This window comes from Rhinoraja longicauda, chromosome 1 (assembly GCF_053455715.1).
Source record: "Rhinoraja longicauda isolate Sanriku21f chromosome 1, sRhiLon1.1, whole genome shotgun sequence".
Classification (NCBI taxonomy): Eukaryota; Metazoa; Chordata; class Chondrichthyes; order Rajiformes; family Arhynchobatidae; genus Rhinoraja; species Rhinoraja longicauda.
Genome location: NC_135953.1, coordinates 53,378,634 through 53,402,424, shown reverse-complemented (window position 1 = coordinate 53,402,424; position 23,791 = coordinate 53,378,634). Strand labels below are relative to the sequence as shown.

The 23,791-nt window shown below is 40.2% G+C and overlaps 1 protein-coding gene across 5 annotated transcripts in view; it reads right to left on the bottom strand.

Moving 5' to 3' along the window:
* Positions 1–23,791, bottom strand: part of rnf180a (ring finger protein 180a) — a 113,940-nt gene that overhangs the window by 50,288 nt on the left and 39,861 nt on the right. For all 5 annotated transcript variants that reach the window (XM_078397394.1, XM_078397431.1, XM_078397403.1 and 2 more), the window contains exon 5: positions 20,359–21,420. In XM_078397394.1, the coding sequence (XP_078253520.1) occupies positions 20,359–21,420 (1,062 nt within the window). The remainder of the gene's footprint in view (positions 1–20,358; positions 21,421–23,791) is intronic.

The following is a 23,791-nucleotide window of genomic DNA, read 5'->3' as shown; positions in this document are numbered from 1 at the left end:
GAGCAGCTTCTGCTTTGATATGTCATTTTCACACCTTTCTCTTCCATCTCCCCTGACTCTCTGTCCGAAAAAGAGTCTCAACCCGAAATGTAACCCATTCCTTCTCTCCACAGATGCTGCCAGTCTTGCTGAGCAACTCCAGCATTTTGTGTCTATCTTTGGTGTAAACCAGCATCTGCAGTTCCTTCCTACACTTTAACTCCCCTTTCCATTCCCATACTGACCCTTCTGTCCTGAGCCTCCTCCACTGCCAGAGTGAGGCCAAACCAGAGTGAGACCATCCAGTGATGGTCTTTTTTTAATGATTCCAATCACCTGACAGGGAACTAAAGCAGTAAATTGGAGGAACAGCACCTCATATTTTGCTTGGGTAAACCCAGTGGTATGAATATTGATTTCTCTAACTTCAAGTAACCCTTACATTCCATCTCTTTCCATCCCTCCCCCACCCGAGTTATCGTACTAGTTTCACTGTCATCCTGCTGAGTTTCACTGTTTGTATCACTAATTTTCTTCTCCACAACCAACAATTGACTTTTGTGTGCTCCACCTTTCCTTTATCATTGTTGCTGGCTTTTACCTGATTTTTTACATATCTTTCATTCATTTCATTAAATATGTACCCTTTCATATCTCTCGTTTCCCTCTTCCTGACTCTGTCTGAAGATGGGTCTCGACCTGAAATGTCATCCTTTGCTTCTCTCCAGAGATGCTGCCTGTTCTGCTGCGTTACTCCAGCATTTTGTGTCTATCTTAGGTGTAAACGAGCATCTGCAGTTCCATCCTACACAGCGGTACACTTGCCTATTTGTGGTGATGCAAGTTGGTTCAACTAGAGAATTTAGAGAAACTGTAATAGAGCGCAAAGTAAAATGTTCCAAGCTTTATCCTTTTCTTAAATAAGCTATATATATTTTTAACAGTATTCCCTTTTGTTTTGCAGTAGAGAATACACTTAAATTGCACCTCCTTTCCAGGAAGCACTCAGTAAAGGAAATGTACTGTAAAGACAATGCTCATGACAAGCAACACACACCATCCAGCAATAATCTCCAAATGTACTGAATGTTTTGTTTATCTGCAATAAAGACTACACATTCATTCTGATCCATGCTGTGCAGCAGAAATGTATCTACTGGTGCCGTAGGAAACTGTAGATGCTGGAATCTTGAGCAAAATACTAACTGCTGGGGGAACAGCAGGCCAGGCAGCAACCGTTGTGGGAAAGAAACAAGTGAAGTTTCGGAGATAGACGCAACATGCTGGAGTAACTCAGCGGGTCAAACAGCATCTCTGGAGAATAAGAATAGGTGACATTTCAGGTCGGAACCCTTCTTCAGACTGAAAGTAGAGGTGGGGGTGGAGGGTAATAAATTGGAGGTGAATAAAGGCCAGAACAAATCAACAGAGCTGACTTTTACTGCCATAATCTCTTACTAATAAGCACAGAGTCAATAACAACAATAGGAATCTTTCACTCTTGGTTCACCAAAACAGAAAACCTGCTCTGGTCTCGTACACACTCAAATAAAGTGAATATTCAAAAGTTTGAACGTTACTTTAAATATCAGCATGTAAGAACATGAAATGTTATTTTTAATTGATAGCACTTCACACAAAATGGGCTGATTAATCCCCATACATTTGTTTTACAAAGTCTGTGTGCACCTGAGACAGCTCAAGGTGGGAAGATAATGTGGAGCTCATTGCTCACTTCCAGCAATATGTTGCCTTTCTGATGGAAACAGAATAATGTTCTGTCATAGTTGTCGTCTGTCATTGTGATATACCTCTCACCAAAACAAAGCTTGGCACAAGGCCCAGAAATTCCGATTATGGTGTTCTGGACAGAGACCTGCAGAAGTGACATTGGATATCCATCCTTATCTGGTCAAAAGGTCCAGAACTGAACTTTGCACAATGGACCTGATTGCATTAGGCAAAAGGATTTTAAATAATTTCATTTGCTCAGTACATAAAAATATTCCATTTGGCAAAAGAACCGCTTGTCCCATAAGTTGGTGCTGGAGGATACCGGCAACTCCAATCTCAACAGGCATGCCAGAAAAGTGTCCTGTGTATTTTCTAGTTTTGTTGCTCGATCCTTAGATCTAGAAATTAAGAGAGCATCAGGAAATCTGTAAATCAACCACAAGAACCATTTAAACCATTTTCCACCAAAAAATGAGCATCAGAACCATACTCCACATTCAGAATACTCATGATTAACGTTTTATCGTTTGACCATCTATTCGTAAATTAACATTTGTTATAGCTTTCTCAAAACTTGTTTTAGCTTGGTTTTGTATGGATTATTGATCAAAAACAAGATTACCTGCTACCTTTTAAAGCCAGATGGAACATGACGTGGAAACCTCTGAAAAGTAGCACTTCTCACAATAAGCAAATAAACATTCAAAAAGAAGCCATTAAGTTATATTAAATCTTTGTAAAACACCAGTTAGTTCTTAGATGGACTATTGTGATGAATTATGAATATTTTACTACAGGAAGGAGTAAATGCCTTAGACAGTGTAGTGGAAACTTACAAGTATAGGAATAGCACAAACATATTTCAGTTAGTTGAAACCATGGGAGAAACAAGAGTTCTCCGTGCACAGATGATAAGGAGAGATTTGATATGGTTATTCAAAGTCTTAAAAGGTTTTATTCAATAAATAAGGGGAATGTTTTTTTCCAGTGGCATAGTGTCAGTAATTACAACAAACAGATTTAGGCCGACTGGCAAAAAAGAATGATAAGCAACACAAAGGAAACAAAAATGCATAGAAAGCTGTGCATAATGTGAATACGCTCAGAGTGTACATTCAATAAATAGATAAATACATCAATTGATAAAATGTTACAGGAAAAGTACAATGGTACAGCTCTCTCAAAGAAACAAAACAAGCATGAAGCCACAAGAGACTGCAGATGCTGGAATACCTGAAGAGTTAGATGAAAGGTCCCAAACCTGCACCTCATCCATTTCTCTCCACAGATGCTGCCTGACCTGCTGTATTCCTCCAGCCGTTTGTTTTTGCTCAACAAAACCAAATACTGGACTGAATGGCAGGCTTTTGTGTTGGATTAAGTATCTGATACTGCATGTACTGTTATTATATCAAATTATTTACAGAAAGGCACACAATAAATACCCCGACACATTTATCTACACACTAATCATACAGTTTTAGTAACTGTAGTAACTTGTGTTACTTGTCAGTCATGGAGATAAAGCATGGCCGCTAATCTCCCGTTTTACACTAATTTTACATTAATCACGTTTTTAAATTTTTGCCAGTCTCTTCAACTAGCCAAGTATCAAATGTCAGGTGAAAGACAGTTTCTCTTGACAACCTATCATCCTCTCTCATTGTTCCTACATATTGACCAGGTTTTGGTAGAAACATAGACATAGAAACATAGAAAATAGATGCAGGAATAGGCCATTTGGCCCTTTGAGCGAGCCAGCAACGCCATTCAATATGATGATGGCTGATCATCTTTAATCATTACCCTGTTCCTGCTTTCTCCCCATATCCCTTGATTCCATTAGCCCTAAAAGCTATATCCAACTCTCTTGAAAACATCCAGTGTATTGGCCTCCACTGCCTTCTGTGGCAGAGAATTCCACAGATTCACAATTCTCTGGGTGAAAAGGTTTTCCTCATCTCAGTCCGAAATGGCCTACCCCTTATTCTTAAACTGTGACCCCTGGTTGTGGACTCCTCCAACATCGGGAGCATTTTTCCTGCATCTAGCCTGTCCAATCCCTTAATAAGTTTATGTTTCTATCATCCCCTCTCATCCTTCTAAATTCCAGTGAATACAAGTCCAGTTGTTCCATTCTTTCATCATATGTGAGTCCCGCCATCCCGGGAATTAACCTGGTGAACCAACGCTACGTTCCCTCAACAGCAAGAATGTCCTTCCTCAAATTAGGAGACCAAATGGACACTAAGGTAGCAAGGCCACAGAAAATGGGTGGGGGATTTCACTGTCCATCTGCAAGTGTGACATCGTGCCACTATCAATGACTGAGCTGGCCAGGTCCTGAAGGCCATAACTGCTAGACTGGATCTGCAGCAATCGGTGAGTGAACCAACACAAGGGATAAATCAACTTGTCCTTATTTTCCCTAATCTACTTGTGCCCGATTCACCTGTCCACGACAACAACACAGTAATGTGGAGACAAGACCTCGTTTCAGGTGTCATGTGCCTGTGCAATCTATTTAAATGAGAGAACAGACCAGGCAGTTCAAAACTGATAGTCCATGAGGCATTGTGGACCTTCAACACCAGTTCCAACCAGTGGAAAACTCTCAAAGAATTTGACCCCAATCATGACAAAGCTGCCCACTTGATTGGAAGTTTATCAATCACACTAAACATTCATTTCCTCCGCCACTGACACCTTCTACAAAATGCAGTGCAGTTAAATTCCCAGGTTACTATGTCAGCTCCGCCCAAACCCATCACCTTCATCACTAGAAAGGACAAAGGCATTAGGTGTTTGGGAGCATTGCCACTTGCAGTTACATGGTACTTGATCTGCATTAAACATACAGCACAAAAACAGGCCCTTCAGTCCACAATGTCTAATGCCTAAACTATAATTTACTGCTTATTTGCACATAGCCCATTTTCCTCCATATCCCCCCTGCCGATCTATCCAAAGGCTTTGAAATGCCACCAATGTACCTGTTCAACCACCACAGTCAAGGTACTCATCAACCTCCAGGAAAAAACTTGCCCTGCACATTTCCTTTAACCTTTGCCCATCTCACCTTAAAGCTATGCCCTGACAACTTCTGGGATTTGGGAGGAGCAGAAGGGTTAACAGTAGGGCGGTGGCAAAAAGATAAAGATTGCTTATCTGTGGTGCTCATAACATCATGGCCAGAATTGCAGATAGCAAACACCATTACAAATCTTGGGATGCCATTCAATAAAAGCAGAATTTGCTGTATTCACTTAATGCACGTCCTGATATTATCTCCAAATGTTGTAAAATACTGCATTCTCCGACACCACGTACTTGTTGGAAATATGATATCACTGACCAGCAGCTGAGTGTCAAAATGGGTCCAAAACACATCATAAAGTGCAGTTTGAACATGAGGTGGTGTTCCTCATACTTTGGTTTATGACTATGACCAATGAATCTTTGCAAAATCATTGTGAAGAACTTTGCTATGCAATAAAATACAGTGCTGGGGGAATTCTGTGGGTCAAGCAGCATCCATGGAGGGCATGGACAAGCGACGTTTTGGGTTGGGTCCTTCATTCAGACTGATTAGAATAGGGGGAAGAAAGCTGAAGAAAAAGTGGGGTGGGACAAGGCCTGGCAAATGATAGGTGGCTAGAGGGGAGCGAGGTAATCGGCACATAGGTGGAGTAAGCGAGAAGAGGTGAAAAGGAGACAAAAAGTAGTCAGATAAGGAAAGAAAAGAAGTGTGGTGTAAAGCTGAAGGGAGGGATATTGGTGCAAGGGGACATGGGGAGGGGGATTGAGGGAAGCCTGGGACTCAGATGGGAGATGAGCGTACAGAGGAGGGGAAAGGAGCTGGGTGACTGCCATGGTGGGAAATTGTGGAAGAGATGTATGTGTACTGCATTGGGGGCACTGGAAAAGGTAGAGAGGCTATTACTTGAAATTGGGGAATTCTATTTCATACCATTGGGTTGTAAACTAGCCAAGTGGAATACTGTTCCTCCAGGTACTGTTCCTCCAGTTTGTATGTAGTTTCATTCTGGCAGTAAAGGTCAAGGACAGAAAGGTCAGCATGGAAATGGGAAAGGGAGTTAAAATGGTTAGCAATCGTGAGCTCCAGCAGGCCTTGGCGGACAGAGTGTAAGTGTTCGGTAAAAAGGTCACATAGTCTACGCCTGGACTTGCCAATGTAAAGGAGGCCACATCGGGAGCACTGAATGCAATAGATAAGGTTTGAAGAAGTGCACATGATCATTTGTTTTATGTGGAAGAGCTGTGGCAGGCCCTAGATGGACATGAGAGGAGGTGTAGGGATAGGGTCACATCTCCTGTGGTTGCAGGGAAAAATGCCTGGGGAGGGTCAGGTTGGGTGGGAAGGATTGAGGGAACCAAGGAATTGCAGAGAGTCCCGGGTGGGACGGTATTTTTTACAATGCATTGTTTAGACACATTACAAACATTTTGAAATATCAACTTTTATTTCAGGATTTGGGCACGGGGCTAACATTTTTTGCATTTCCATAATTGCCCTAGCAAAGGTGGTGATGAACTGTGATCTTTCTGGTATTAGGGACTTCCATGACGCAAGATGGGGAGGGAGTTCCACAACTTAGATCCAGTTAAAAATATGTTGAAGGAAATGTTTCCAGTCGCACATCATCCTGACACTATGCTGCTGGTCAAGACCCTAGAGTTCTGCGCCTCATGAGGTTCGCAGCATCTATCTCCTTTGCTGAAGTATGTCATGTTAAAATGGATAGAAATGTAAAAGCCAACTATGACAATGGCACAGTGGCACAGCGGTAGAGTTGTTGCCTTATAACGCTAGAGACCCAGGTTCGATCCTGACTATAGGTGCTGTCTGTACAGAGTTTGTATGTTCTCCCTGTGACTGCGTGGGCTTTCTCCTGGTGCTCCGGTTTCCTCCCACACTCCAAAGATGTACAGGTTTGTAGGTTAATTGGCTTTGGTAAATTGTCCTTAGTGTGTAGCATAGTGTACAGGAATCACTGGTCGGTGTGGACACACGGTGGGCCGAAGGGCTTGTTTCCATGCTGTATCTCTAAAACTAAAACAGATGAAAATATAACTGGATAACTACTTAATGTATTCATATTCCTCTTCGTAATTTTTATTCTGCCTTTTTATTCCTATTAATGATTCTATTAAAATAGCAAGCAGATGAATGTCATATGATATGTTTTCAGTTTAAATCATTATCAGTAGTTTCTAGCCTTGCAATTCCTGTTAATTGGAAGAAACATTACTCGGAAGTGAATCCTCACATGCGAGTGCTATGGGATTTCTGCACCAATGAAGATCCATTACTACTAAGTAATTGTGCAGTGCTGCTTGTCATCTTTGATAAGACTAAATTCTTCAAAGTTGGAGTTTAACTATCAGTTGCGTACTTTCAAAAATCAGTTGTAAAGAAGAATAATCAGCTTCAATCTCCTCTAAGCAGATCTGTTTAAACAAACTTGTTTAAAGGAACTGAATATTTGTTAAGCAATCAATGTGCTCACATTACCAGTTGTAGTTTAGTGTAGTTTTAGTTTAGAGATACAGTGCAGAAACAGGCCCTTCGGCCCACAGAACTCACATTGACCGGCGATTCATGAGAGAGCTAGATAGAGCTCTTAAGGATAGTGGAGTCAGAGGGTATGGAGAGAAGGCAGGAACGGGGTACTGATTGAGAATGATCAGCCATGATCACATTGAATGGTGGTGCTGGCTCGAAGGGCCGAATGGCCTACTCCTGCACCTATTGTCTATTGATTCCATGCACACTCGGGACAATTTACAATTTTTTTACCAAAGACAATTAACCTACAAACCTGTACGTCTTTGGAGTGTGGAAGGAAACCGGAGCAGCCGGGCTACACCCACCCAGTCACAGGGAGATCGTACAAACTCCATACAGACGGCACCCGAGGTCAGGATTGAACCCGGGTCTCTGCCGCTGTAAGGCAGCAACTCTACCGCTGTGCCACCATGCTGCCCCTGTAAAATCATTTTATTACTTTTAAGTATCTTTAAGGTAATTCCCGGGCAAAACTGAACTAACATTACATTCCAACTTATTTGTAATTGAGATCACAATATGATTTAGCAATAAATCGGTCGCTCTGATAACACAATGAGCACAAGATCATGTTACACCCCTAATGTTGTAAAACTCACTGTCACAGGAGATCCAAGCATTATTATAAAAATAGTTATAAAAATAGTACCTTTGCATACCCTTCCTATTAGTTACATTTCAAAAATTTACACCATGCTTTTGACAGATTTGCTGAAGTTTGACAAAAAATCAAAACAATGCAGTAAAGAAAGAATAATTACCAATAAAAAGAAAAAACTGAACCAAATTGTCACAAATTTCTATTCATTTTTAAACTTTTTTTCCCCATTACCTAGCTGATTACACGTAGACAAATATTACAATTTTCAACATAACAAGGAAGTAAAATATGATACTTACGTGTTGAAAGGAACTGCAGATGCTGGTATACACCAAAGATAGACACAAAGTGTTGGTGTGATTCAGCAGTTAATAGACAATAGACAATAGGTGCAGGAATAGGCCATTCGGCCCCTCGAGCCAGCATTGCCATTCAATGTGATCATGGCTGATTATTCACAATCAGTACCTCGTTCCTGCCTTCTCCCCATACCCCCTGACTCCACTATCATTAAGAGCTCTATCTAGCTCTCTCTTGAAAGCATCCAGAGAATTGGCCTCCACTGCCTTCTGAGGCAGAGAATTCCACAGATTTACAACTTTCTGAATGAAAAAGTGTTTCCTCATCTCCGTTCTAAATGGCCTACCCCTTATTCTTAAACTGTGGCCCTTGGTTCTGGACTCCCCCAACATTGGGAACATGTTTCCTGCCTCTAATGTCTCCAGTCGTTCAACATACAACAGTCCCGCCATTCCAGGAATTAACCTAGTGAACCTACACTCTCTCAATAGCAAGAATGTCCTTCCTCAAATTTGGAGACCAAAACTGCACACAGTACTCCAGGTGTGGTCTCACTAGGGCCCTGTACAACTGCAGAAGAACCTTTTTGCTCCTACACTCAACTCCTCTTGTCATAAAGGCCAACATGCCATTAGCTTTCTTCACTGCCTGCTGTACCTGCATGCTATCTTTAAGTGACTGATGAACAAGGACACCCAGATCTCTTTGTACATCCCCATTTCCTAAATTGACACCATTCAGATAATAATCTGTCTTCCTGTTCTTACCACCAAAGTGGATAACCTCACATTTATCCACATTAAACTGCATCTGCCCACTCACACAACCTGTCCAAGTCACCCTGCATCCTCATAGCTTCCTCCTCACAGTTCACACTGCCACCCAGCTTTGTGTCATCTGCAAATTTGTCAGTATCAATACCATGTGCTCTAATTTTGCCTACTAATCTCCTATGTGGGACCTTATCAAAGGCCTTTTGAAAGTCCAAGTATACTACATCCACTGGCTCTCCCTTTTCCATTTTTCTAGTTACATCCTCAAAAAATTCCAGAAGATTAGTCAAGCATGATTTGTCAAGCAAGTTCAGGCAGCATCTCTGTATAAAAAGGATGGGTAACATTTCGGGACAGGACCCATCTTCAGACAGAAAGTAGAGGGGGGGGGAACTGGAGGTCAGAAAAGGGGCTCCTACTTACCCCATAAAAAGGCCCCCTTTCCTTACCTCCAGTTCTCTCCCCTCTACTTTCAATCTGAAGAATGGTCACAACCCAAAACGTCACCCATCCTTTTTCGCCAGAGATGCTGCCTGAACACCTGAGAGACTCCAGCACTTTGTGTCAATCCTAAATTTGATACTAAATTGGAATAAAATTGTCAACCTCTAACAAGCTGCAAGGCACGCAATATCAGAAAGAGGTAGATGGAGGCCATTTTACTCAGCACTCAATGAGATCACTATCCTCATATCCTTTGATTCTTTTAATATCCAGAAATCTTTGGAGTGTAAGCAATGGTAGAGCCTCCACAATCCCTTGGGGTAACGAATTCCAAAGATTCACTAATCTCGGAGTGAATTTCTCCTTATTTCACTGTAACCCATATTCTGAGAACGTGATCCCGAATTCTAGATCACAGGTAAAATATCCTCTCTGTCAATCCTTCAAACAATTCTATAGTTTAGTTTAGAGATACAGCGCGGAAACAGGCTCTTCGGACCACCAAGTCCACGCCGACCAGCGATCCCCGCGCATTAACACTATCCTATACCCACTAGGGACAATTTATATTTACACCAAGCCAATTAATCTACAAACCTGTACGTCTGTGGAGTGTGGGAGGAAAACGAAGATCTCGGAGAAAACCCACGCAGGTCATGGCGAGAACGTACAAACTCCATACAGACAGCACCCGTAGTCAGGATCAAACCCGGGTATCCAGCGCTGCAAGCGCTGTAGGGCAGCTCTACTGTACATTTTATAATGAAAGAGAGATACACCACAGGCACCTTATCGTGCCACAGGCCACAGGCACCACAGGTGATCCTTAGATCACCACCTTTACTACAGCTGGAGCAATTTCTGAAGCCCCTTGTAGAGATCAGTCTAACTAGAGCCCTACCTATTGATGCACTGCCTACCTGGTTAAGTCTACCTGGAAACAAACTGTTTCATCTCAAACTGATCTTGCCCATTTTGTCTCCAATGTTTTGATCGCTGGTTTGGATTGGCACTGGCATACATTCAATCAAAGCCAATCCTGGCCTCACAATGACTTTGCTTAAAGCCAACATTAAATAAGCATATGTGTATTTTTACAATACTGGAGAGATTTTGAGGAACAAGATTATAATTCAGGTTTTTACACCAATACACTGTTCTTAACAAAAATCTACCCATCATGTGAAACCTTATAAATAACAGATATAAATTAGATAACTTCAAGACCGAAAGTCAAAAACTTTTTTCATGACAGACAAATTTTCATCGTTTTACCACCATTTTGGCCACCAAAAATGTGACATAAAAACTCTGCCACATTTAGTCATGAATATTTAATTCATAAATAAACTTCATATGGCCCCACATACATACACGTTTTGATAATGACTTAGGGAAATATCTTCATCAATACCAGGGGAAAAACACAGTAACATGTCTGGTATTCCACCCAGCAAAGATCCGCTAACGGTCGTTGTGCTTGGTGCCCGTTGTCACAACGACCGTTATCGGGGTCAGTACCTCTGTAAGTTAAACCACGGAGGCTCCAAACCTCTACTGCTTTTCACAAACCCCAGCGAGGTATCCTATGGCAGTAATGATTTTGGGGTGAGTTAATTATTTTTTCTTATATTCAAATTGAATATATCAAAAACATCATGGTGTCAAAAACACAATGACCGTTTATGATATATTTTCTGACTTTTCAAAGTCAATTAAAAAAAAATTGGGGGGCATAAATTGGGCATCAAAACTAAAAAACTGAGCCAATCTTCAGTTTGGCCACTGTCTCTTGGTCGTACGGACCAGGTATCACAAAATGCTGGAGTAACTCAGCGGGTCCAGGCAGCATCTCAGGAGAGAAGGAATGGGTGACGTTTCGGGTTGAGACCCTTCTTCAGACTTCGATTCATACCAGCATCTGCATATATTTCCCATTCCTTCTCTCCTGAGATGCTGCCTGACCCGCTGAGTTACTCCGGCATTTCGTGATACTTTCGTACGGACCAAGTCGCTAACTTCATTCCTTCGTGTCAACTTCCGGAAGCTCCACAACAACCGTGACGGAGACAAAAAACATCAGACCCATGTCAGCTACAAAGCTGTTGCAGTGTGTGTGTGAATACTGTGTGAATATAAACTTTCTCCTGCAGTCCCTGAACATGAAATGCCTTCAAGTAGGTCACAACAACAGTCTGAAGAACAAAGTATTTTTATTATATGTATGTATCAAATTCGACTTGGTAATTTATTTCAGACTTTTCTTCACTGAAGAAGGGTCTCTACTCTCAACAAAGCCACTCCAGCACTCTGTGAAACATCACCCACCCACGCTCTCCAGAGACGCTGCCCGACACGCCGAGCCACTCCAGCACTCTGTGAAACGCCACCCATCCAAGCTCTGCAGACGCTGCCCGACCCGCCAAGCCACTCCAGCACTCTGTGAAACATCACCTACCCACTCTCCAGAGACGCTGCCTGACCCGCTGAGTTACTCCAGCACTCTGTGAAATGTCACCTATCCACGTTCTCCAGAGATGCTGCCTGACCCTCTGAGTTACTCCAGCACTCTGTGAAACGTCACCTATCCATGTTTATACATGCCCCCCCCCCAATTCAGGGCACCATAATGTTTGGGACACATGGCTTCACAGGCGTTTGTAATTGCTCAGGTGTGTTTAATTGCCTCCTTAATGCAGGTATAATAGAACGCTTAGCACCTAGTCTTTCCTTCAGTCTTTCCATCACCTTTGGAAACTTTTATTGATGTTTATCAACATGAGGACCAAAGTTGTACCAATGAAATTTGCCTTTACATACAAATGAAGCCAAAGATACAATGTATTGTAACGTATGTTTTTCCTACGTAAGGCGCATCGTCCACTCAGATGGATGCAGTATTCTACTACATGATCAGGTGAATGAAGTGGAAATGGTGTTTTATTGTTCTGTGTGGTATTCATAAACATAGAAAGGAATAAGAAATATGTGCACTTACTGTGCCAACCAGGTCACAGGTGGACATCACGCGACAACCGTTACACAATATGTATTTGTGTATTCTGATGCCATTTTCAAAACTTGCCATCAATATGTTATCTTTTCTTATATTTTTGTTCATGAACCCAATAAAGTGCTTGTCAACATTTTTGAAGGAATTTGAAATTTGACCCCCTATGTCAGTATTGTAAAAATACACAAATGCATTGAGAAAAATAGACAGGGTTATCCCATTGAATTTACTATCCATTTACTGTAAGGGCCATCTGAATCAGATTCAGCCCCATCTTCCTGGTCTAGCTAATATGCGACTTCAGATCCACAGTAAAGCGACCTACTTATTTTGATATTGACACCATCATAGTAACTAATTAATGACTCTGCTGACATTAATACCAACACCTTAGACTCCATATTTATAGAAAAATACAGATATTAAACTCTAAAGCCTCCTGGTGGTCAACAGGTCTCTGCTTTAATATGTGAAAATATAAGATAGAAGATAAAATAAGACAGAAACAAAATATGTACAAAATCAATAAAACCCAAGGGAGATTGAGAAATTCATCAAAAAGCAGGCAAAACCATTAAGCACTACTGAAATGTATAAATGCACAACAAAAATTCCAATAAATGTAATTTCTTTTAACATTTACCTGATGAAGAAATGTATTTTAAGGTCGGCTATTAATACTGCACAAATTTAAATGAGATTCAGTGCTCTCTACTGGCAAATATTCCCCATTGCTTGCTTCACAAAGTACTATTATTTAACTGATCTCACGTTGTCTGCAAATTAATTACAATATATCTACATAGGGACTGTTATTTTGCACAGAACAAATCTCTCTGTTGTGGTTTATTTTTGAATGTATACCACTTATTGTGGAAGTTGCAACATCTCATTAGATGGGAGATTCCTGATAGTTGCACCAAGAGGAAGAACATACCACAAGCAATAGTTTTAGTTTTGGAGATACAGCACGAAAACAGGCCCTTTGTCCCACTGAGTCTGCACTGACCAGCAGTAATCCCCACACATTAACACTATCCTAGTCACACACTAAGGACAATTTACACTTATCCCAAGCCAATTAACCAACAAACCTGTACTTCTTTGAAGTGTGGGAGGAAATCGAAGACTTCGGAGAAAACCTATGCAGGTCACGGGGAGAACGTACAAACTCCGTACAGACAGCGCCTGTAGTCAGGATCGAACCCAGGTCTCTGGCGTTGTGAGGTAGCAACTCTACCGCTGTGCCGCCTTGCCGCTAGGAAACAAATGCTTTACTGCTATACGGTCATATTAAAATCATTTGTCGTTATATTGATGGGTACAACATTAAAAATAAATCTTTTATGATCCTATCTCATTTGCCAAAGTATGTCAAGTTATTAAATAGTATTACATTGTATGTTTGTATTCCTCACTGACGTATGTATGTATTCTTCACAGGAATAAATTTGCTATCTGTACCTGGTTAGCCTATAAGGGACTCTCAACCCACAGAAACTTGACCTTTGAAACAGCATGTACTCTACGTAAGAGTCAGCATTGGGCAGTAAATGTTGCACTTGCTCACAAGTAAATTGAGATTAACTTCAAAGTTATGTCTTAATACTGAAGGAACACAACATACATTGACTGCACCTTCGCAATATTACCCTTTATTGAAATTATCTTTAACTATTTTGGTACAAGATATATAGAGCTCTGAATTCACCTCATACTCCAGCGGGCAATTGACCTACCTCAGTGCCACAGAGCTGGATGGCACTGCTCCAGTCACAGAAGGCAGTTTTTAATATTTTTCCCCATTTAATATAATTTTAAGTGACATATAAATGACCAGATTGCAGCAGCAAAAAATAAATAAATCTAAAGAATGGAGCCAGTAAAGAGCTGTGTAGAGAATGGGCAAAACTGAGCACAATGTTGTTCAGTAACAGAAAATAACAACGAAAGAATGCCAGACTTTCTTTTAAACCAATAATTGTCCTAACTAAATTACTGTATATTCTACCCTTCCATTGCATGAAACATTCAGATACAGCAACCAATATTCTACCTAAAATAAAACTGCAAATCAGTTTTCATTCATGTAGCGTAGAAGGGATCATGGATTGAACCAAAGTTTGCCAAAAGGATTAAATGTTAATTGCACAGTTTTTGAATTATTGCTATACTGAGATCTGTGTGCTCTCTTTTTATCTGAGGTCTGTCCATTTTGGATCATCTTAACAGACTTATGTTAGGTCTCCATTGAAAAGCACCAAAATATAAGCTTTGCTTAGTTGCTGTTCAAAGTGTCACAACAATTTAGTGAACAAAACAAAATTGGTCCCTTCAATGTACGATTTCAAAAGCAACAAACAAATAAAACATTTTTTCTTGCAACGATTTTAATTTAATTTAAAATCGTTAAAAACCATTAGCGACGCAGTGGTGCTGGTTTCTGACGGGCACGACGACGGACGCGCCACACATCTCTGGCCTCCATACAGCTGGTAAGCTCTTCTTTTGTCTCTACATATGTGTATTCTATCAACGTCTTCAGCATGGTCTTGTTTGGTCGTCCCTGGTTCCGTTTTCCATGGGTGGGTTCCCACAGCACAACCTTGTTTGCTGGTGTTTCAGGATGGCGGTGGCAGTGACCAGCAAGCCTCATCCTTCTTGCATTGAGAATATTCAAAACTCTAAAGGTTATGCGCTGAAGTTTGTACTGATCTTACATGGGACATAATTCAACAATATTTAGTTTTGAACAATCATAATATTTGAGGTTGACGTCTGTGTCAGAATTAACTTAATGCTGATAGAAAATTAAATTCAAACTGTTCTGAGTTGGTAGACACAAAATGCTGGAGTAAGTCAATGGGTCAGGCAGAATTTCTGGAGAAACAGGTGACGTTTTGGGTTGGAACCCTTCTTTAGAGCTTTCTTCAGTTCCAACCTGAAACGTCTCCTATTTTTCTTCTCCAGAGATGCTGCCTGACCTGTTGATTTACTCCAGCAATTTGTGTCCATCTTTGGTATAAACCAGCTTCTGCAGTTCCTTCCGACACTGTTCTGAGTTGGCATGTGCACAGACAATTTTGCATTCCACACTATTTTTACATTGCCTCAAAACTTAAATGTACAATCTTCTATTAGAATGGAGAGAATGGAGAAGGAATATTGCAGATAAGAGTACAAAGTTACAAAGGGGAATGGAGTCGTTATCAGAGAGTGGCAAGCTGAAAAAGCGTGAGATCATTTGCTTTGGAATTCAAGAAAGAAACATTGGATATTTTATAAATGGCAAGAAGCCAGAACTATTCAGATTCAAAAGATTTGGGAATGTAGGAATGCAAATCATTAAAAATTTGAAAGCAGCTACAATAGTCTCTGGAATCACAATTGTAAGTAGTATTATCAGACTCCATGTGAAGCACTGCATTCAAGGAATGTAAGAATGCCTGCAAAACTGGCAAAAATGGCCACCAGGGCCCTATGAGCCTGCTTGCCATTAATCAACACCATGGCTCATCTTCCACCTGTGCCATTTTCCAGCACAGCCAATATCCCGTAATATACAGAAATCTATTTGTCTCTGCTTCGAGTGAACACAATGACTAAGATTCTACAGCACTCCTGGGTAGAGAATTCCAAATGTTCACAAATATGAGTAAAGAAATGTTTCCTCTTCTCAGTGCTCAAAAGCTTACTCCTTCTGAATCTGTGACCCAATGGCACAGATTCCTCAGTTAGGAAACAAATCCCTCCCTGCACCTAACCAGACAAGCCCTTTAAGAATAATGCAAGTTTCCATGAGATCTCATTTCATTCTTCTAAACTCAAGAGAAAACAGGCCGAGTTTACTCAAAAAAGACACAAATTATTGGAGTAACTCAGCAGGTCAGACAGCATCTCTAGAGAACCAAGATTAGTGACATTTAGGGTCTGGACGCATCTTCAGACTCTCACCACGCCCCTCACTGCGTCCCAAGTCACTGACAAGCCAGACCTACCGACGGCGACACCACCACCAGTCCTCAGAGCCTCTCCAACCACTCCCATGCTGGGGCCCACCAACACTAACACCAACCTTTACCTGTACGCCAGTCACTGATTCTCACCTCCCTCCCCCAGCCGCCAATTGGCCCAGTTTCAGGCCAGGGGCCTCCACGCTGTTGGTTCCAACAAGGTCACGTGGATTGACTCTCCTGGATCCTACTGCTCCCCTTTCCAACAATGAACCTCAATACTGATACTACTGGGCCCTGCTGCCCCTCCCGCTATTCCAAACATGTTACTTCTCCTACCCATCCCCACATCACCCCTCACACTGCCCTCTCCCCTGAGCCCCCATCATCTCCCCACAGCACCTCCCCAGAACTGCCCTCTACCCCCTGCTGACAACAGCCCTTAAACCCTCTTGGGATTTCAACATTCCCCCTGACCTCCCTCATTTTGATACAGAAGGACTTAACTTTGTACTCCTACACCCACATCTTGAATTCCGGGCCCATCATGATGTTGAGCTCTTCTTCCGTCGCCTCAACCTTCTTCTTCTGTGCCTTCTACCCTCTCCACACCTTTTTATTTACAACTGCTGCCATGACATCAACCATCTTGACTTAGTCTGAATAACGGTCCCAACTTTAAACATTACCTATCCATATTCTCCAGAGATGCTGTCTGATCCACTGAACTACTCCAACACTTTGTGTCCTTCTCTGTAAACCAGCGTTCCTTGTAAACTTGCATTTCCTTGCTTCTACTGCCTTGTTTACCCAATCTCTTCTCCTACTGCATTTATCCAGTTCAGTGAATCTTCGCTGCACTCCCTCACAGGTAAAGAAAACCAACACTGCACGCAGTATTTAGCTGTGTTATCAACAGCTGGAGTTCACAAGTACAATTAGGCTTTCCTGATCAGTCTGAAGAAGGATCCTGACCTGAAACATCGTTTATTCATTGTCTCCACAGATGCTGCCTGACCCTCTGCGTTCCTCCAGCACTTTGTGATTTGCTCGATTCCAGCATCTGCGGCTTCTTGTATCTCCAAGACTTCCTCACTCGTCTATCCAGATCCTCTTGTGATAAAGACTAGCATATCACGTGCCTTGGTCACATGTAGAAGTCACATGGACCATAGACTGTATTGAAATTTCAAAGCATGGGAATAAATAAAAATGCTCATAAATATTTATTTTATTCTGCAGGATCAAACATTTCAGATACTAAGATTGAAAGTAAAACTTTTTTCTTTCATTTATCATTTGTTTTGCTTCCCAACAGTGTGTCAAATCATTTCAGATGTCCAGGATTTATCAATTCTCTTTAAACTTTTCTTACAGTACTACATTAGTTTGATTGCTATCGTTAGACTTACATTATTACAAGTTTGATAACCAATCAAATATTGTGCGTGGGCAGGTTCACAGCATGTTGGTTTTTAATAGAAATTTGTATTTCTACAGGTTGAAGCAGGGTACAAAAATGGTATACAGCACTCCAGGGATCAACACACAATTAAAGTCTGGCTTTCTTAAACGAACTACATATTTGGACAATGTACTTCATTGCAGGATGGTTCACATTGTGCTGCAATGCAGAGAAGAAGTTTAGCAAACTTCCACTACCAAGTGCAACAAATAGGAAGAAAATTCATACTTGTACAGATTCATACAAATCTAACTTAAACTGGTTACATTAACAAGAACTAATCATTTTGGATCTCCTTTATCGCAAACCTTTTTCCACTTCCCTTCTTCTTATGATGATGGTATGGTTCAATTAGTCGAGAAGGAAAGTTTATCTCCCACTCAATTTAGCTAAAACAACTTATTTGGTCTTGAAAAAAATATTTTTTATTTCACTGAGAGACTTCAGTATCCAAACCAAATGCTGTTTTTCTACATTATAATGGTGATTCCATTGAGTACATTGATTACATTGAGTTATATTGATTACATTGGCTATAACTTGCTGAGGTTAAGAAAATAAATATTGCTTTGATTTTAATATTCCTCCATTGCTTATCAAACTTGAAGTACTTGAGATGCAATTACAGAAACCATAGAATCACAAAATACAACATTTCTGCAACCATTTGACCGCTAATGTCAGTGCTGATTGAAGAAGGTTATCTAGTTAATCCCATTTGACAAAAATAGGGTTGAGACCCTGCAGATTGCAGCTCTTGATTAGATATGCATCTGGTCATTTTTAAATGCAAAGTGGGGCTTTGCCTCTACTGCCTTTCCAGGCAGTAAGTTCCAGATCATACTACCTTATTTATTCATGTATTATGACACAGAGAGCGGCCATTCAGCCAGCAGATCCATGCCATTAACCAACTGAGCAATCCCATTATTCTGAGTAGATTTCAGGAATAAGAAAGGTGTAATCACAATTATGGCGTATAATTAGCAGGTTCACAAAGGGACTGGCATCGGTTTCAAAAGATCCATTCCAACTAGATATGAGCCATCTGAATTCCAGGAGAAGTTGGGAAATGCTGCGAGACATACTTGCAAAGTGCTTTCCTCACAACCCCAACCTGCCAGAACGACGTGGCAGATCATGTGTGCACCCACTTCCCCACTATAGGAAGAAACTTTTAGCATTGTATACTTCTCAATCTTTAGTTTATCCACCTGACATTCAGCATTCAAAATTACAGAGCATTTTTATGTTTACTTTACAAGACCCACAAATTATGTTCAAAGATTGTAAAGATAATAAAAACACTCCTAATTGTAATCGAATACAGTAATTTCAAATAAAATGTAATATTACTTTTTCACTCCATCAAAATACAGCTTTTATTTTCTTTTAAAATACCTTTACCTTGCTTTCTTAATTTTTGGAATCATAGCTACAGTAAAGTACAAAAATGTATTTAGCTCTACAAATCTATGCGGGTTTGCAGCAGAATAATCCCCCACTCATTCTCAGCAACCTATAACTTTCGAATATGTGTCCAGCAATCAGTATGCACCATACATTCTGTGCATTCAAGATCATAATTTCTCAATGTGGGAAAAAAAAGTTTAATTCTCATGACATCCTGAATCTTTTGATGATCACTTTAAAGCAATGGTTTATGGAACCTGCACCCTCTAACAAATCTCCTTCTCCAAATAACACTAAAAGAAAATCCTAGCTTCTCCTGCTCATCCATACACTTAAAATTTCTAATTCCTGAATCCCTTCGAAAGGCTTCAACATCCTTCCAAAAATCTGGTGACCAGAATTAGGCACAATACTTTAATTGTGGCCTTCGCAGTGTTTTATAAAGATTCCAAATAACATTTATTTTCACAAAAGGACACAAAGTGTTGGAGTAACTCAGCAGGTCAGGCAGTATCTCTGGAGAAAATGCTATATTTTTGTATTTTGTTTATTAAACCCAGGATTCTTATGGTTTATTAATCATTTTCTTAATCTGACATACCGTCTTTTAATATTTGCACCTAATCCTCTTGGATTCTGCACCTTTACAATTCTACCATTCAGTCTGAATGGTTTCTCGTCATTTCTCACTTCACACTTGTCTGCATTAACTTGCATTAATGCACACTTCGCCAGTTTCTCTGTGGTGTTCACGTCTACTTTGGGTCCTCCTTACTGTTAACATATTTCTAAGTTGTATTAATTACAAATTTGGAAATTTTACATAACGGCCATGTCTGCTATTAATATATCAAAAATAACAGCAGCCATAACACTGAAGAACACAGTTATTCTTTGGCCAGTCTGAGAACAACCTTTTTCTCATAACTGTCCCTCAGCCAATTTCTTATTCATGCAGTCACTGACCCGTTGATCCTAATTTCAATATGTATAATGTTGCGCCAGAAAATTTTACGACATTTATTAATGGCTCAATGTTCAGTCTGATGTTATGATATTAACAGTATTGCATATAGAATATCTCTGCACTGACCTGTTTTTGTTCCTTCAATTTGCTCTGCTGCCATCGCTGCCATTTCCGCTGTTTCCTCTTCAAACTCTTAAGTTTATTTCTTTGCCGTTTACTTAAGGGTCTATCTCCGACAGTGGAGAATATGGGGATGCACGGTGCAGGATCATCACAAGGATTACTTGTACCTGCTTCATGTCCTTCCTCCCACTCCTCTGCATCACTTGCCTCAGTACTTAAATCGGGTGACCAACCTCTAACAAGGGAGGAAATGTGAGCAGTTTTGCTCTTGCGGAGTCTTGGCACAGACGGACCAGGATCACCATCTTCGCATTCTTCTTCAACAGGATGATTTCGGAACGATTGAGGGCTCAACACAAAATCAGAGTCTTTAACATATTGACTGCGAAAGAGAGCCCCATTCAATTCTTCATGTGTAGTTTGTTGCAGATTAGTACCTTCTGCCAGAGGAATCTGCTGCATAGGAGTAGCAGTCTCATCTATGTGATTCATTATAAGCCCACAAGAAGACGATCGCGAACACAATCCATGAATGCCAGCAAAACTGACAGATGTGTCCTTTGAGTTAGTGCTGTTAAAATCCAGACTGAGAGACTTTTTATGAAAACCTTTCACTGCACATCTGGCTCTCACTGGCTGTGAAGCAGAAGAGCAAGTCTGTGGATAAGCTGCTTTGAAGTTAAATTCATTCCTGTCAACTTCTACAATTCCTCCGCTGCGTGATCTTGCCTCCAGGCAAAGTGCATCAGTCATTCGTTCACGATCCATCTTCCTCAAATGGTGTGAAAATCTGTGGTGCCTGTAGCGGGACAAGCTGCTTTCTCTCCCATGCTCCATCTTCCCCAACGTTTCCAACACGTGCATGTATTGTAGTCTCCGCAAGGATTTCACTCCCGCAGACTCACTGATTCTGATTAAACGTGGCGGCTCATAGTCAGTCCGACTCTTACAGATATGCACAGTCACTGTCTGCCCACAGGGACATTTGGCAGGGCGGACAAAGTTAAAATCCCCTAGACGGGCCCCGCAACGCGGGCAGTTCAGTCTCCCAATTGTCCACCATGACTATGGGAAAGAAACAAACAACAATCTGGTCATTGTCATGAAAAAGCGGGAAAATGACCACATCAACTATTTCATTCAATTCATAGGGTCAGCTTTTCTTTTCTATGGGTCATGTGGAATCTAGTATTTCACAGAAAAGTCCATGCAACAGCATCCTGGGACACCTGATCTGGCAGATTGTGTTTGTTCACAGCGCACCAGAGCAGCAGACTTTAGAAAATACATATTATTCTGGTGTGCCTGAAAATTCCACACTATTACAATAAAAGCAAATCAACAATAGTGCTTTCACAGCAAAGAATGCAAGTGGTTTGATAAACACTGACCAGAGGCATGCCATTGATTTGAGATGATAAAGGAAGGTTAAGCTTTCAAAATGATCTCATAACTAACCTGAAAGTACTACAAAACTCATCTATTTTCTATCTCAAAAACACGAATTAAAATGCTGAATAGATGCTACATTGCCATTTCAGAATTGATTAGAAAAAATGTTAAAAGACTTGAAAATTATTGATAATTAGTCAAAGAAAACAATTTATGTTCCTTTCATTTGATGACTGGAAAAAAGTCCTGATTTGTTTTAAAATGGCACCAATTATATTTTGATCACAGAGGATGCAGATTTGCCACATTGCTTATTTTTAAGTATTCTAATTTGGGCCTTGCTCTAAACTAAATAGAGATTTTGCCTGTACTGTGTTGTTTTCCTAAAATACACATTACAGATTTAGTTTTCCTAAAATACACATTGCAACTTCAGTAAAGATTTGCGCAGAGGCCAAAAGTTATGGAACTAAATAATCCTTGGGAAGTGGTGAATATTATCATCACGTAATGTAAAGTGGGTACGAACTCTTGGTACTGATGATGCAAGAAACTTCAAAAATCTGCAATCATATGTTGATTACAAAAACAAATACCGTCAATTGCCATTAGAGATATTGGCACTGCGGGAGAATGAATACAAAACAGGAAAATCTGTTTCCATTTACGTCAAGATTCATAAAATATAATCAATATTTCTCAATGTGTAAACAAAATGATGAAGGTAATGCCGAGAGCTCTACAACAAGGAGGCTTAGTCGCAGCCATTTAATATGAAGATAAGAAGCAATTTCCTCACTCGGAGTTATGTATCTTTGCAAATCTCTCAGCAGTGTAGTTGTTAAGTACCTTCAAGGTTGAATTTTTGCATCAAGCCTCGTCTCAGTCAAAAGGATCAGGGGAAGATACATGATTAAAAATTGGTCGCCTATCACATTAAGTTGAGAATGCTCAAGATGCCACGGTCCACTGATTCAGATTCTTATTAGTTTCAGATTAGTTTGTTGTGGTACATACCAAGGAGCAATGAAATTAATAGTTCACATTAAATTCTTAGGGTAAACAATAAATGCAATGTGCAAAAATACATACAATAACAACTGCAAAACAGACAGAACGGAGCAAAGATTGTAGTCAAGATCAGTGCAATATGAAGTAGTACAAAAATACATCCAAAAGTACAATACTGGAATAACTGAACAATTCTACTTCTAATACTTTTATAATTAAACTATTACCACCTCTTTTTTCACATTAGAAGAGCATCAAGAGAAAAATGATATGCTAATCCCACAGTGTTCGCAACCCAGGAGATTACCTAAACAGGGTGAATACCTGCCAGGAATGGTACCTGATAGCTGGAGTCTTCTGACAATGTTTGTTTAATGGGACAAGTTTTAACAGTATGTAGGTTAATTGGCTGGGTAAATGTAAAAATTGTCCCTAGTGGGTGTAGGATAGTGTTAATGTACGGGGATCACTGGGCGGCACGGACTTGGTGGGCCGAAAAGGCCTGTTTCCGGCTGTATATATATGATATGATATGAAAACAAATAAATAAATAAATAAATGATTATTTAATTAAAAAACTATTCTGCAGTTAAAGATAGTGAAAACTTCTCAGTTACAGAAGTCCAGTTACATTCAGATTCTTGTGTGAATGATGCCCTGAATGTAACATGGCAAAAACTAGTTTTTTGTTAGTTAAAAATAACAATTAACTGTTGCAGAAATTGGTACTCAGTGGAAAGTTAATGAAAGAACCTACACAATTAACAGTTAGAATTGAATTATAGGCTAGAAGTTATTTTCCAGTTATTAAAATAAACTCAAGAAAGACAAATCTAAGAATAGCAAAATTAGTACTTACTACTTAAATTAAAATATGCAATGTAATCACTTTGGAGGTATCCTGCTGATACATTAACATCTTCTTCTGGTCCATTTCATTGCTAAACTTTGCAACTTATTTTTTGAAATTTAGACACTGAAAAAGCATTAAGCAGATAAGATTTTATCTACCTCTATACTTATTTACTGCATT